Source organism: Meleagris gallopavo, chromosome 9 (genome assembly GCF_000146605.3).
Source record: "Meleagris gallopavo isolate NT-WF06-2002-E0010 breed Aviagen turkey brand Nicholas breeding stock chromosome 9, Turkey_5.1, whole genome shotgun sequence".
NCBI classification, from domain to species: domain Eukaryota; kingdom Metazoa; phylum Chordata; class Aves; order Galliformes; family Phasianidae; genus Meleagris; species Meleagris gallopavo.
The window spans coordinates 11,640,909-11,656,386 of NC_015019.2; the positions used below are offsets into that span (position 1 = coordinate 11,640,909).

General features: G+C 45.9%; 1 protein-coding gene across 3 annotated transcripts in view; it reads left to right on the top strand.

Annotated features, from left to right (window-relative positions):
- ARHGEF9 (Cdc42 guanine nucleotide exchange factor 9) overlaps nt 1-15,478 on the top strand; it is a 121,773-nt gene that overhangs the window by 8,317 nt on the left and 97,978 nt on the right. For all 3 annotated transcript variants that reach the window (XM_019618249.1, XM_010715344.3, XM_010715346.3), the window contains exon 2: nt 8,658-10,843. In XM_019618249.1, the coding sequence (XP_019473794.1) occupies nt 8,726-10,843 (2,118 nt within the window). In that variant the 5' untranslated portion in view covers nt 8,658-8,725. The remainder of the gene's footprint in view (nt 1-8,657; nt 10,844-15,478) is intronic.

Below are 15,478 nucleotides of genomic sequence, written 5' to 3' on the forward strand. Positions count from 1 at the left end.
TTAATACAATCAGGGTGCTGAGCACTGACACAGGTTGCCCAGAGATGTGGTGCCCCCATCCCTGGAGACTCTCAAGTTCAGACTTCATGGGGCTCTGAACACCTGATAGAGCTGGAGGTGTCCCTGGTCACTGTAGGGAGTTGGACTAGATGACATTTAAAGGACCCTTTCAACTCAAGCAATTCTATGTTGAAGAGCACTAATCCCAAGACTGACCCCCTGGGGGACACCACTAGTGACTGGCCTCCACTGGAACACTGAGCTGTTGACTACAACCCTCTGGCAGTGACCTTCCAACCCTTCCTTTATCTATCAAGTAAACCATCCTTCAAATCCATGTCTGGCAATTACATCAGCCAGTTCTTCCAGGATGCTGGGATGCACTCCTTGGCCTTGCTCTTCTGACCAGTGTACCTACAGAATCCCTTGTTATTTTTCACATCCCTTGCTGAGTTCAGTTCCGTCTGAGCCTTGGTTGTCTTGATCCTACTGCTTCACATCTGGAAGGCATCCTTGTTGGGATGGCTCTTGTTCAAACTACTATATGGAAAAAGGCTACCATATGGAAATAGGGAACAGGACAGCGGAAATCCCACTCCCAAAGCTGCCTAAATTGAATAGGTTGCTTGGTATCTGGCCAGAGGTAGACATAGGATTTAGAGCAAGGCATTAAGTATATTTTAATGCCCATTGACATCACAGGGCAATGTAAAGGAGTAGGTGAGTAATAATTATTTCAAATGTTTGAGCAGAACTAGTTGCTACAAGTCCTGATCTCTGCATGTGAATTTGGGACTATAATCAGCACTGAGCTCTTTGTTTCCAATCCTGAGCAGAACACACTGAACATACATTAAAACAGATTGCATGGTAAGTAACTATGTAAATATATCTACCAATGTGGCCCTCCATGCCCAATTTCAATATTGGGATCGGTGAGCTGTCTTGTATGATGGCACCTATTTTTTTTTTTAATAGTAATTCCATGTCAAAGAGGAAATATAAATAAACTCCCCAAACAAAAGAAGCAAGGAAAAAATAATTCTTTCAAACATTTGAGCAGGAACAATAGGGTAGGATATGCACTCTCTGGGGAGAGCTAATGGCTGAAACCGATAGGAGCACAGTGCCTGCCTTACTCTGCTTTGTAACTAGCACAAACCTTTGCTCAACAGAAGTTATTTATAGCAGATGTTATGGCAGAAGCATGTGTGACCTGTAGGCTCCCTGTGAGGGGAAGAGCTTTCCTGTACTGTCTTTGAGATACAATAGACAATTATTTGGACACTATCTTTGTCCCAGGATAGAAACAATTAAATGCTGGCTACTGATTTCTGCTCTCATGTTGAGACTATAGTCAGCTCTGATTTTTTTTTTGGTGGATTTTTAGAGAGAGAAAATATTTTTAAAGGGTTCACTTTGAAAAAAAAAAAAAGTCACAGCTGTGAAGTTTCAAAGGCATCTCTACTAAATTGACTAATTGGGAATGCCCAGTCATGCGATGAGCATCATGAGGTCATTGCCTTCCAGCATCCTCACAAAGGACACAGCCAGTGGCTTGACTCTGTTCAGCTTCTTCCAAGAATGACTTGTTCCAGGGCAGTGGGCACAGCACTAGGCCTGCTCGAGTTCAAGAAGTGTTTGGAAGATGCCTTCTGGCATGCAGTTTAATTTTTAGGTAGTCCTGTGTAGACTTGATGATTCTCGTGGATCCCTTCCACACAATGATGTGGGTGGGTGAAGACCCCTGAATGTCTGCACTTTTGCATTTCAGCTTAATGCTGTGGATGCCTGCATTTGTTACTGGATAATAATTAGATGTTCTTATATGTAATTAACTACTCTGACGTGACTACCAAACAGCTTAAATAATCCATATGATATGGCAATTATTTCTATATTGTGCTTGCCAAAGTCAGTGCCAAATACCTGAGAAGATTTGGGAAAAGAGCCATCATCAAAGCATAACCTTGTTCAAGAAGATAACTGTGTTTTCTGGCTCCCTCATTTTATTTTGGGTTCCTACGTATCCTGACTGTCAATAGCAAAAGTATCCTTTGAGATATATTGTCTGCACCACTGCTCTATGCCATCAGGCCCTTTGAGCCCCAAGCGTGGAGCTCCTCATGCATGGAGTGAGTTGGTCCCACCTCTGGAAGCACAGACATAAGTCCAGTTTATCTGACAGATGCAGTTGAGCAGCTCTGTCCCTCGGCCATGGGCGAAATGAGTCTCCACTCTAATTTCATTGTGTTCAGCCATCGCACAAACTCTAAAGCTCCCTGAAATAGGAAGGAAGTAATGTTTAAATTATGCATGAGTGAACTGATTTACTCGAACCGAAGTTTTGAGTTCTGTCCTTATGAACACAGGGATGGAGCTCTTTGTGCATCCATCCGTCTGCCTGGTGAATACTGAATTAACAGAAACACAAATGCAGTAACAGTACTGTAAAAGCTTTGGCTTAAACCAGCAAAAGCGATGCGGGCAGTTGCACACTGCCACGAGGAAAGTGGCGTGTTTGCTTAGTGTTCCCTTGTCTGGTAGGTCATCCTCAGTGATGGAATGAGACTTTTGCTGCAGATTCCCTTCTGCTACTGAGTAAGTACTTGGTGTTTCAGTAGGATCCATCCACTCCTGCCTGGAATGGGATTTGAAACAATCTCCTGCCTACCTCCTGCTCTTAATGAGTTTAACTTCCCACTAGTACGTTTTGCAGAGCATGTAAAATGATGGTTAAATTCTATGGTCGCTTCCAATGGCAGGTTGGGCATCTGTTTAGCAGATGGTTCACCCAAGTCTCTTCTCCTTGCTCCTTTGACCTCTGTTTAAAAAAAATGCAAGCTCTAGTACCATGGCACCCATCCACATGAGAGCAGCACAGCATGTGTCTTGTCCAGTGTGCAGGAGATACTGGACTTCTCTGAGGCTGTAGCAGTTGGGGCTGGGTGGGTAGGGCCCTGAGCACAGCAGTCTCCTGTGTCTGGGTACGTGCAGCAGGGACGTGAGCACTGCTTCACAGTTGGTCCTTTGGAGCAGCACTGAGGGGCTGAAATGTCAGCAGAGACACAAACAGAAAGGGGGAGAAGTCACGATTCTCTTGCTATTTCTTTGACCTAAATACACTGAAGTAACTGTGCTCTCATGAAAGAGATAATTTCCTGATGATGGAGAGCTTAACATCTGTTTCCTCTGATTTTTTTTTTGGTGGTAGAACATGGTAACGGAAGAACTGGCGGGGTTTTCTTTCCTCTTTTTCTTTTGTATAGCAAAGGCGCTGCATGCTGTAGCTATATACACTCTCCGAGAGCAGACAGGTTTCTCTCAAGGGTTATATGATCGTTTGTTCTCTATTTTCTCTTCTTCCTGCCTACCCCCCCTCCTGGAGAGGAGCGGATACACCGAAGCCCAGGCAGGACTTCCTTAGCTCCGCCATGCCTTCTGGCAGCCTGTGCCTCGTGCCCTCTCCTCGTCACCCCCCTTCCCCGACAAACAATGGCCAAAGGCTCCTTCTTGTTTGTTATTTTATATCCCGCAGAGGAAGAGCTGAGTGGAAGCTCGTGTCCCCAGGGGCCCTCGGCACATTCCAGCTCTGGCTGCTGCCTTGCTGGGCTGCCTCTTCCACATGGTTCCCAGCCCTATAGGCGAATCAGTGGTGCCATGTGATGCTGGGGGTTACCAATCAGTTTTGAAGCAAAACTAGCATTGCTGAAAGGTGAGAGAGGGTCTGAGAGCCTCGGAGAGGTGTTCTGAATCATTACTCCATGGCAGGATCAGATAAAAGAGATAGATGGGCTTACTGGTGGTGCTTGTTCAGAGCCCAGCTTCAGCAGCCCTGGAAGCATCAAGATGTTAACTAAAGGAAAAAAAACAAAAAAACCCATTTGGGTCAGTGACTGCATAAAACTGGAATTGTAAGATATAATTGGAGATGCTCGTGGTCTGTAACAACTGTAAAAACCACTAGTGAAGAAGCTCGCTACTGAAGGCTGGGGTGGAACAAAGCAAGCACATCTTGGTTGGAGAATTGGCCAGTGATTACCCTGCCACTTAATCCAGCAAAAATCTAATTCCTGGGGAAGGAGGTAGTTGTGCTCACCCCAGCTCCTTCCTCCTGTCATGTGGCTTGTGTGTTCCTGTGGCTCTTTGGCTGAAAACCAAAGCCAGTGTTTCTTGTTTAGTTGTTTCCCCCCTTCCCTGGCTCAGCTCATGCCCAGAAATGCTCCTGTTGGCATGAGGGCAGGTGAGCACAAGGAGGGACATGGCATCTCCCTGACCTCGCTGTTGGCATCAGTGAATGTTGCCTGAGTCCTTGGAGTTATTTCAACTCCTGTATCCCCATGCTAGATTGCTATTACTCCCACCTGCATCAGGCAAGAAAAACCCTGTTGCCAAGGAAATATTACGCAATTGTGAATGAGATATAAAGCACCTAGTCTTAGAGATCTGGATAACACACACACACACACACACACACACAAAAAGTGAAGAATTTGGAGGAGTGTCGTGGCCATAGATACGGATGTTTTGTGCAACACACCTGGCACCATTTGCATGAGGTTTTGTGCTAAACTCTTTGTCAGCCGTGGTTACTTTGCAAAAGGAAGGAGAACTGGAGGAATGAAGGGCTGTTGTTTTTGTAGTGAGAGCCTCGTGCAGAGGGCAGGGCTTGTGACAAACTCACAGAGCTCCTGTATGTTAGAGCAGTTTCTGGTGTCTGATTGCTGTGGTTTTTGAAACCACATTCCTTGCTGGATGAGGAGTTGTGTGCTTTGTAGACCAGCCGCAACCGCCCTGCTGTTCCGCCCTGTTCAGCTCGAGGTAATTCGGCGGGTGCTGTAAGGTCACGGCGTTACCTCCTGCTTGCTGTGGTTCAAGTCTCGCACAGCAATGACTGCTGCAGCATAGTTGCTGGGTGGTAACCTGCTGCAATGTGACATCTGCAGCTGTGCCCGCAGCCCTAGGAGAGGGAAACAAAGTGGGGGCTGACTTCCCGTTTTAGTTTTGCAGCTAGTTGGTGTCCTTAAAAATATATCCAAAGTGCTGTCTTCACTCCTCTTTTTCCTGTGCCCCAGAAAGACGGGTAATGGCTCATTAATTGAGTACTCCTGCAGCCATTCTCCATACTCAAATTTTGTTGTCATTAAGGGCGATAATGCCCCCAGGCCTGCATGGCTTGGTTGATAAGGCTACCTTTTCTCTATCTGGCATATTTAAAGCATCGGTTTCCCATGAGCCTGCTGCCGTTGTGCATTTGCACAGCAGCAGATACTGATTTTGGTGGCTGTATCAGATGAGAGAGCATAGCAGATGATAGCTTCCCAGTCAGGGAAGCCTGAGCGAAGCTGATCGTCACTTCTTCAAATGTGGTGTGCCTGGGTGCAGGGAGGCTTTGGTTGAGGCCATGCCGAGGCTTAGCCTGGTCCAGTACAGCTGGTGGGCCTGGTGGCCCTGCAGCCACTGTAATGATGACCAAAGGTACTAACAAAGCTGTGCTGCTGTGAGTTGGCTCTTGCCATCTGATCAGTCTGTGATTTGGGCATATGCAGAATCCTGCAGGCTTACTTAGTGTGTAAATAAGACAAAAATAAGGGTCTTTTCTTTATCAGTAACCGGTCAAAAGGCCTTTTGAATGCTGGACACGTGGTCTACTACTCTGTTTATCCATTGAAACCATGAGACCTTTCAGTGACAGCTTCAAAGCTTGTGAGAGCCCCAGGTGAGGCTGGGACGGGGAAGTGGAGAGGAGCTACCCAAGCTCTGGTGCTGTATCTGCCTAGCGTGTGGGTCTGACTATTGTGGCAGCTGTGGTTTACATCTGGTTTAAAGCTGCTTTTTTAAAAATTAAAAAATATATGTATATATTTAAATTTTAAGCCACCCTTGTGCCTTGTCTTTCTGTGTTGTGCTGCCTTTCTGGGGAGGGGCCACACAGGGTCTGTGTCCCGTTGAAGACTCTTACATGAGAAACAGATTATATCTCTTCTTTGCTAGCATCCCTCCAAAGACTTTGTAGGGAAGTCTGCTTCCTTTGAATCTTCTTTCCCCATGCAGGATCCACCCAGCCAAAAACAATAAAATATAAAATTGGAAAGAGAAAAAATAGGGAGCTTTTGTGATTTTGGTCTTTTGCTGCCATATGTGTGTTGGCTGCACAACTTGAAACTCCTCAAAAGCACTTCTTCCGCTCCATCAAATCCATTCAAATATGTTATTCTTTAAATTGCAGCAGAGGATAACCTACAGACAATTGTGACAACCCTGTATGAGATGCTCTCCTCATAGCATGGCATGGGTTGGGAGGGACTTTAAAGATCATCTAGTTCCAATCCCCTGCCATGCTTCCTGTCTCTGATCATCTCCTCATCTCACGTGTATGTTGACGCAGGAGGAGCTCTGTGATCTTCCCAGGCACCTGTGTCAGGCTCACCTGCCTGTAGTTCCCTTGGTTCTTCTTTCTCCTTTTCTTAAAAATGGGAGTGATGTTTCCATTTCTCCAGTCACTGGGGACTTTACCTGACACACATGACTTTTCAAATATGATGGAAAGTGTCTTGGCAGCCACATTAGACAGTTCCCAATTCCCTCAGGACCTTGGGATACCTGTCTTCAGGCCCTATGGACTTGTATACATTCAGCCTCATGAGTGGGTCTTGCTGTTACAGTGGGAGGGATTTTGCTCCCCCAACCCCTGCCTAGAGGTTCAGAGCCATGAGAGACGTGGGAAGCCTGAGAACTTGAGTACCTCACCCTTCTCCACATCTGTTGTTCTGTTGTTGCCACTTCTCCCTTCTCATTTATCCTCAAGCAGCGCATGTGGTGTCATTTTAAAATTTTGTTTAACAGAAGCTTTCTGTGGTACAAAGGTCCCATGTGAGTTTGTGCTAAACGGTTCAAGTAATGGTAATCCCTGCCCCAGCCCTAGAACAGCGACTTTTGCATGAGGAAGGAGAGTTTCTTGTAAGATCTCCACTATGTAGAGCTTACAGAAGGCAGTGGGCTGAGTAAACACAGCGCCAAAACAGAGGTGTGTGGAAAAAAATAGCTGTGAAATCAGGCTGTGCTGCTCTTTGGTCAAGGCATTGGTACTGGGGTGCTGCAGGGCAGCTGCTGGGAGAAGACAGGGCCAGTCAGTGATGCTGGCAGCCCCTCTGTGAAAACATGTTTAAGGGCAAAAATGCTGGAGAGGACTGTAGGAGTCAAAAAAAAAAAAAGTGATTGTCGCGGTTTGGCCTGGCTCAACCTAGTTTTGTGACAAGGGGTGACGAACAGCACTATGAACCCTGAAGTCAGTGAAGGAGGAGGGGGTGTCGGATGAGGACCTCTTCCCTGCCAGGACCTGTGGTGGGAGGTCCTGACAGAAGCCTGAGCAGGAGCCACTGCCCATGCAGCACCTGCACAGGAGCCAGGCTTCCACATGCTGTCACTGTTGTGGTGACATGATAGAAACAACGGCTGGTTTGGCTGGCTGTAAGAGTGAGCCTTCTGCACCGCCAGTTCTCAGTACAATGGCTGTTACATCAACAACTTTGGTTTTAATAGAAACAGGAAGCGTATTGGATTTTGTTCTGGATCAGATGAGGACCTTCGGCAGAGCAGTGAAATGGACTGGAACAGAAGCAAATGGCATACCTTTATATTGGAGCAGTGCAACTACCTGCTCTCCCTCTGCTCGGAGGAAAACGGCGAGTTTTTGTGTTGGCCAACCTGTGTTGCTGAGGCTGTGCCCTTTCTTGTCCCTACTTTTCCTCTCTTCTTTGTCCTGTGAGGAGCGCTGGGATCGGGGCCAGGCTGGCAGTTTTGTATGCTGCACAGACAGACAGCAAATCCAGGATCACATTATGAAGCTGTAGCAGTGAGTCAGGGCAGGGCAGGTGTATACTGGTGGAAGGGAAGGCTTAGGATCTGCACGTGTAGAAGTTCACATTCTTACAAAGGCTTGGCGGTGGTTTCCGTTGCTTTTATGTGTGGGGTATCCATAGTTTTAATCCTGTTCACTTAGGCTGAATCATACTTGAGGGGAACATGTGTTCTTGTGTAGCATTGAGCGGCGGCCAAGCATCTTTCGTTTAGCAGTTCAGTTCCAGAGAGGGATTCCTGTGCTGGTGCCATAGCTGTTGTAGGAAAACGTGGCTTGAATATTATGTGAGGTTTTTGGTATTGAAGTTATTTCAGAATTGCATTGTTTCCAGGAAAGGGCCCATCCTGGCTTTTCTTTGAATGCCTGCCTGAAGAGACGGAACTCATTGGGAGTGCATTGTCAGTTCTGGCAGATGAAGTTGGTGAGGATGACAGTGACATGTCCAGGGACACTTTACTGCAATTTCCTCTTTTCCACTCTGTCATGTATTCTGACGTATTGGGAGTCCTAGCAGTTTGCAAGACCAGTATGTGATTTATAGTATTCTGTGTGTATTGTGGGGTAACTTTATTGATGCAAAAAGCTTATTTGTAATCATTAAATCTTTGGTCACTTAAATCAGGCTTAAGATGCTTTGAACGTTGTATAGTTTAAGAGCAAAATCTTAGGAGCAAAAGTCTCACTGAAATCAGTGGCATTACTGTCACTGGAATAAGACTTGTGTTGCATTAGCAAATGTGTTTTCTGAAAAAATTTTCTTCTCCTAATCGTGCTTCTTTGCAATTTTTTCCTCAAGTCTTGTGAAGAAAACAATCTGAAGACAATGTGTCTTTGACCCCTGGTACCAGCTTTTGAGCCGGAGCAATGGAAGTTATAGATGGCTGCCGGCATACTGACCCTTTGATAGTTTCAAATGGATATGCAAACAGGATTTTCCAAGCAAACATGGAGGATAGGAGTGCTGATGCATCGGAGGTCTGTTGTGCTGAGCATGGCACCTCCAGTGATGCAGTTCCAAGTGACCAGGAAGAAGCACCCAGATATAAGAAGTTGACCAAGGGCAACCGGATCTGGAATTTTGTTTGGCGAAGGAAAGGATCCTCTATGAGTAAAAGAAGACCCCGGTCCATGATCGTACTGGGAGATACTTATGATGCCTCTGATGAAAAAAAGCCATCCTTCATGGACAGAGTAATGCCCTTAAAAAAGCTAAGAACCTCGAAGTTGCCTAAGGATGTAGATTTCAGAGGATCTGCAGTGCAGGTTACTTGTGTCCCTGAGGAAGACTATCCTGCTAGTGGACAAGGAGCAGTCTACAGGGTTAAGAAACTGGGTGACAGTCAGAGGCCCTACCGCCATTCATATGGGGGGCACATTGAAGATTTAGATTCCTCTTTTGAAGACATCGAGCTGAATATCAGCATTCCTGAAATTGACGCCAATGAAAGTAAATGTCTCAGGGATATTAGTATCAGACTACACAGTGAAGATAATGTTAGTAACTGCCAGAAAACACCAGCTAGAAAGAGCGAGTCTTTGAATTTTGAAAACTTTAAGAGTCCTGCAATTACGGAAGGGGACAATCAAAAGAAGTGTACCGTGCTCCCACAGGAGGGCAAAAGAGGAAGAAGCTCTGATGTCTGGAGCTATCTGAAAGGAATTTCATTAACTAGCAAAGATAATTCAAAGCTTCTAGATGAAAGGGCTGAAACCAATTTCCAGAACTTAGAAAATACAACTGATCATTCCACTTCTTATTTGGACTATGGTATGAGATGTGAGGAGAATCTTAGCCAGCAGAAAAAATCCAACAGCGCAACCAAAGCCACTCACTTTGCGGGTTTTGTGCGGTTCTTCACCAGTGTGGCCGAAGCAGCTCGGCGGCTGCGTGGCTCCTCAAAGGCGTTTTCACCTGATGAGAAAAGGCCTCAGCGGAGTTCCCGAGGCTGGAGGCAGGATGTCATCTCCCGCAAAGTGAGTCTGGTTATTGAGAATGAAACCGCAAATGCTTTCTGCACAGTGGGAGCATGTCTGCAGTCCCCAGATTCAGGCGTGTGGGATAATCCAAGCTTTGAGAGTTCAATGGGGAAGGAGATGACACAGGGCTGTAAAGCTACAGAGGTGTCACAAGACATCGGCTTCTCTGCCCTGAGCAGCAAGAATGATAGTTTTAATGAAACACCACTTTCTCCCTCTGGGCCAGAGCTCCCAGATGATTCTGTCACTGTGATAAATTCTGAAGAACCCTCTGAGACTGCAGTCCACTTTCCACAGACAGCTCTGACCAAACAGATTCAGTACATGGACAGTACTCCAGAGAAGGCACAGACTGTGGGCAGGGACCTGCCGCGTTTGGAAGATCTTCCTGGGAAAAATCTGGGTACTTCTGAACTGGGCAGTTCTCCAGCTGCTAACGGTGACTTTCCTGTTGTGACTGTGGCTCTGATCCACCATCCACTAAAGATGACTCTGCATGAACTCGAACCTCAGGATGTGGCTTGTGCTACAGTAGTTACTAACGACATGAGTATGTCTCTAGCAGCAGCTCTGGAGCTTTCAAAGACTGAACTGGATATGAAAGACCTGAGTAATCCTGAGTTGCCTTTACATGACTTATCTAGAGATGACCTGGAGTTTCAGGACTCAAGCAATACTCCAGAGAAGGAACAGGTCGTAGCCGGGGACCTGCCATGTTCTCAACATCTTCCAGAGAAAAATCTGGATACTGCAGTGCTGAACAATTCTCCATCTGCTAACAGTGACTTTTCAGCAGCGACTTCTTTAAAATGTGCAACAGTTGAAGGAGTGCTGTTTGAACAGACTGATGGATGCTTCAAAAAGCACAGAACAAGTTCACCTGTGGAACAGAACCCTGTGGAGTTACTTGGCAGAGGAGTGCGCTTTGACTGTGATGATGAGTGCCGTCCGTTCCACGTGACCATCTCCAGAATTGTCTCCTCTGGACTGCTTAACAATGGAAAGGTATGAGTAAGCTTTACTGTACAACTTCCAGTAAGACTCCATTGTTTTATACCTCTTATAAAGATGGTTTGCACTTGAAATCATTTTTATATATTCCTCTTCGGAATTTTTACTTAATCATACAAAGAATGGCTGTAGACGTAGCAGTCTACGAGGAACCAGTTGACTGGCATGTCCCTGGGCTGTTAGTGCAGATTTCCAGAGTGCTCCTCTTACGACCTTTTGGCTATGTCATTATCAGTGCCTTTAGAAGTGGGCTGTAACAGAGATTCTTGTACTTCTATGCACTAACTTTAATTTTTCTTCCTCTCTGCATTTAGCAGTAGTGGTGGTGGCAGTTGATTTTTATTAGGTGATGCTGGTTACACCACAGCATCTGGAACACCAGGAAGATTCCTGGCACACAGTCCTAGCCCAAAATGGAAGACGGGAAATGGTGGTTCTGAGAACTACAAGTCTGTATTGCCCAGCATGAAGTCCAGCTGTTTTCTTTTGGGTTCCTGTTGGCTAAAGCTGAAATGATGATTTTTATTTTTAAGGTGCCCAATAGGGAAATTGGCTCAACTCATGGAGAAACTTTTGCCTGTCCTTTTGGGCTTTTGACGACATATTATGGGGTGACATTGTTCTCTACTGGAAAAGGGGTCACTAACTTCTGAACCAGGAGGGGAAGTGTTTGAAAATTGGCAGCAGGTTAGAAATACTGAGAAGAAAACATTTTGGACTTCTGACTCCCTGTTAAAATGGGCAGTACCGTTGTTAGTTATTCCTGCTTTTTTTTTTCCCCCTCCATTTTTGTTATTCAAAAATATGAAGACAGTTCACTGTGTAATTCCAGGGAGTTATGAAGTGGGACAAGTAGTGGTTAGCCACTTGCGGTCTACTGGACAAAATGTTTTTAGGAGTGGCTTGAACGAGCAGACTGTGGTTTGATATACTTTTGCAGGGACTAAGCTGTGTAAGTATGCTGAGCAGGAGCAAGATAGCAGAGGCATGAAAGGACTGAGTGGAGCAAGGGAAGTATTGGCAGTCTTCTCCCAGAGCAGCTGCATTTTTGGTAGCTGAGGGCTATGGCTGTGTGTCTAATCTCAGAGTTCTTGCAACCCTGCCCATGGCAGAGGAGCTGAAACTAAATGATCTTTAAGACCCCTTCCAACCTAAGCTATTCTCTCATTCTTTGAGGGCAAAATGTGAGCAATTTCCAAGGTCAGCTGTGTGAACACAGGTGGGGTGAGTTCCATCTCAGCTGTTGTAGCTTACAGACTTTACAGAGAAACTTAAAGATGGTACTTAAGATAACCCGACAGGAAACCTTCCCTGAATTCCTGTTGAGGGTGGTGATAGGAGTATGACCTCTGGATTATGGTGGCTCCCAGCCTCACAGGTCCATGCCTGCCACTTCACAGAAGCAATGGCAAGCTGGAAGGGAAAGCACACAGCCCACCCTGGGTTGTAAACACCTGTGGATCCCAGAAACTTGGTCTAGAGATGTCCAGTGATCTAAGGGCAGCACGAAGTCCTGTGCAAAGGAAGGAAACTTTTGGATGGAAATGGACTTAGAGAGTCCATTAGCAGCTCGGGTAACAAATGTCCTGAGACACCCAAGGGATTTACTTGCCTATCTCTCATCAGGGAGTGGCACTCGGAAACAGTTTACCAAAAATAAACACATAAGAGAAATAACTTCAGCCTGAGCACGACACTAGCAGCAAACTCAGGCCTCTTATTGTTTTAGGGCTGAATTTACCTCCTTTCTGGCACCTGTTCCTTGGGACAGTTGTTGGCCCTCATGCTTCTGCTCCAGGCTGCTCTGCAGTAATTGAGGGATTTGGATTTCAAGTGAAATGCTCCACCAAAACTAGGGTGCTTCCAGGACAGGGGTGCTGTAAGCAAGTACTCCTGCAGCCTTTGAAGTGCATTAGCTGTGTGAAACAGAAATAGCTTCAGCAACTGTTTTCAAAACAACCTACATGTTTTCCCACAAAAAGCAGAAAAATGCTTGTTCTCACTGAGGCTCCCTGCCCCAAACTGCTAGGAGATGGTAAGAGATCGAGGATGATGTAGTGCAGGGGGTGGTGGAGTGAGATGTGGGGGACCTGGGCATTGGTCCTAGTTAGACAGTAAATCTTCCGCTTAGCTGTGCTCTTCTAAAGCTAACACCTCCATTTCTTGTTCTCCTAACCTTGCCTTTTAAAATTTCATGTTTTCCATCAGCAGCTTACTGACAGTGTGGGCAAGTAACAGCTCAACAGTGTTTGATCTTACTGCTGTACAGAAAACAGCACTGCAACAATATTTAGTAAGAAGCGGAGCGGGTAGAAAAACGCTTCTTTCTCAAACTGTTCCCCCACCTAGCTGCTTTTGGGTCCCATCCCAAATTCTCATTTGTTCAGGGAGCTAATGATCAGCATAGATAAAAACGTTTTGACGGATTGTAAGAACAGTAACAATCCAAAATGAGTTGTCATTGGCAAATGAATTGCGGATTCACACTGCTGCACATTGGGAATTGAAAGGCCTTCCTTATTTTCAGATAGGGATATGAGAAAGGAGTTCAAGGATGATGTAGAGTTTCTCTGAGATTTTGATCAACTTATGGCCTTCACTTACAAACCATAGAAGTTTCTCTTTTCCATGGAATCAGACACAGCCCCACAAGATGAATTTGGCCACTTCCAGGAGCTCAAGCTGATGCTGCACTGGGAGGAAGCTGTGAAACCACACTGGCTACCCTGCAGCTGGGCATTGCCACCAGGGTTTCAAACCACCCTATGTGTCCTTGGACAGAGTCTGTGGGGGGTTTGATGCTTACTTTGAGCATGGCATGAGAAACGGTTGCAAAATACACCCGTGACAGACTATCTCAGACTTCAGTTTCCAGTTTGTAGAAACTCATGTTTCTCAGAAACTTGATTTAGGCTCATAGCTGTCCGAGATCCTTCTGGGTCACCTCGGGCTCGCACAGGTGTTCAGCAGGGACGGAGCGCTGTGGAGCAGCTCCATCGCATTTTGGCTTCTGCAGTTAAAATGCAGTTAAGGTGCAAAATCTTTTCACTGCGGTCTTGCTCTGCCCTCTGCTGGCTATTTGTGAAATAAGGATTTATTTTTAAGGAAAAGAATGCTTTATCTGTAGGATTTTGAATTTTATCTATAAGTGGTTTATAACCTGTATCTTGCTGCTGTCTAGTTTTTTTTTACCCACACATAGAAAGCATTTGGTTCTGTGATGCCATTTTCTGGGGGAATTACAATTGCCAGAAGCTTGAAAATGAGTTCTCTCCAGTCTTGTGTGCCTGGACAGAAAGTAACTGCTTTACTGGACAAGATGCCAGGCCGGTTGATGGATCTTGCAGGTCTCCCAGCTAGACTGCTGTTTCTCTCTCAGATCATCCACACTTGTCAGCCTCACAGCACACGAGGGGGAGTGTTTCCTTTGGGCAGCTGTGAGTTTGGGGCTCTGTGCCCCATACGTACGGGGCTAACTGTTCTGGGTGCCGTTCAGATGCTCACTGCTCAGAGTGTGCAGGTGCTGACGGTGCCCTGTACCGATGATGATCAGTGCTTTTACAGCATTACTGGGGTTTGTGATTTCTGTGCACACTTTGCTGCATACGTGGGAAAATTGGAGGCTCATCCTGTGCGGTGGGTCTGACTGGAAGCACCGGATTGCTGATGTACCTGTGTATGCACGTGCCAGAAGATGCACTGGCTGATACGCCTTCTGATAGCTGGGGCACTGGAGGCAAACCCAGGAGATCTCAGATCCTCCCACAGGTTTGCAGTTCTGCTTTAGAGCAGCTGCTGAAAATGTCTTTTCACGAGAGGAAGATGGAACAACTTTCTTTCTATCTGTTTGATGAGTAACTGCAAGCAGTTTGCAACAGGATCCTGTGGTGACCTTTAGCTTGAGATTGTTTGATTGTCTGTCTGCCACAGAACGTGTTGGGAGTTGCTGCAGGAGCGTGACTGCTGAGCTGGCTTCCCCCTCCTTGTTCTGTTTAGTGGTACTAACCAGAAAAGGTGCATTTCTGAGAGCTGATCTTCAGAGCTTTGTCTGGCTGTTGCCAGTTGGCTGGGCTGTCTCCGCCTATTGCGCTTATGAAGGAAGCGTATGTGAAGAAATACTGCTTTACTTTCTAAGTCCTCCTGCTGCCTAAGGAGCACTGTTTTCTGTCTGTAGCGAGGTATGATTTAGTTACAGAATGAAGATCCTGTATATTTATGGCATTTAATACAGTTGTGTCTGACAATCATCTTATTTTTAGAAGAGACAAAACCTCTAAGCTGTTCACATTTTCTTAATAACTGTGAAGTGCTATCAAAATCTTGAATTAAATCCTACATTTAGAGCTATGTATACTGGGATAGCTTTTTTTTTTTTTTTTTCTTTGGAAACATTTTTAGCATTGTGAGGGAAAGACAGGTTGCATCTGGCAGGCTGATAGGCTTTCTGTGTATATATAACCAGCCACCTGGGGATCTCAGATTTCCACGTTTTCCTGAAATGCTTGTGGGCCTTGCCTTTCTCTAGGTCACAGCATTGACTTCTCCCACCTCCCTTAGTGCCATCAGAGCAGTGATATAAACAGGGACTTGTAGCTTCTGCTGGCCTCTGTGCTGGAGGACTGTGTGTCC